General features: G+C 66.0%; 1 protein-coding gene across 1 annotated transcript in view; it reads right to left on the bottom strand.

Annotated features, from left to right (window-relative positions):
* The window catches only part of SLC11A1 (solute carrier family 11 (proton-coupled divalent metal ion transporter), member 1), a gene marked incomplete at its 3' end in the record, with an annotated part of 6,330 nt that overhangs the window by 3,899 nt on the left and 2,025 nt on the right, over window positions 1-406 (bottom strand). Inside the window, exon 4 of the mRNA XM_010144168.1 lies at window positions 316-406. This exon is cut by the window's right edge and continues 8 nt beyond it. Coding sequence (XP_010142470.1) covers window positions 316-406 — 91 coding nt within the window. The remainder of the gene's footprint in view (window positions 1-315) is intronic.

Here is a 406-nt window from a genome sequence, read left to right as displayed (position 1 = left end):
CTGCGCCTGGGCTCACCACCCCCCACCCCGCCCAGGGGACGCGCTCACATGTCCCCAAGTTGGACCAGAACACTGAGGCAGCTGCTTCCCCCCTCCTCACCCCGGGCTCCCCTACACAACCACAGGGTTGTGTGCGTGATAGATGGGGGGCACCGGGGTCAGGGGGGTCTTTGGGCAGCCCCTGGGAGGGGTGGGGCTCTCACAGCATCTTCCTGCTTCTCTCCAGTCCCCCAGTCCCTGACAGGACTGTCACTAGCCCAAGCGTGGCATCCCCCCAGGCAGTGACTCCCAAGGGGGCTTCCTGTGGGTGCTCACCTTGGGGTAATAGAGGTAGCAAATCTCGCCCAGGTCCTTCCCTGTCACCACGCCCAGCCGGATGGCCAGGCGCTGGCAGAGCAGTCCCAGG

The sequence above is a fragment of the Buceros rhinoceros genome, unplaced genomic scaffold (assembly GCF_000710305.1).
Source record: "Buceros rhinoceros silvestris isolate BGI_N320 unplaced genomic scaffold, ASM71030v1 scaffold21619, whole genome shotgun sequence".
In the NCBI taxonomy this organism is placed as follows: domain Eukaryota; kingdom Metazoa; phylum Chordata; class Aves; order Bucerotiformes; family Bucerotidae; genus Buceros; species Buceros rhinoceros.
This window is presented reverse-complemented; position numbering and strand designations above follow the sequence as displayed.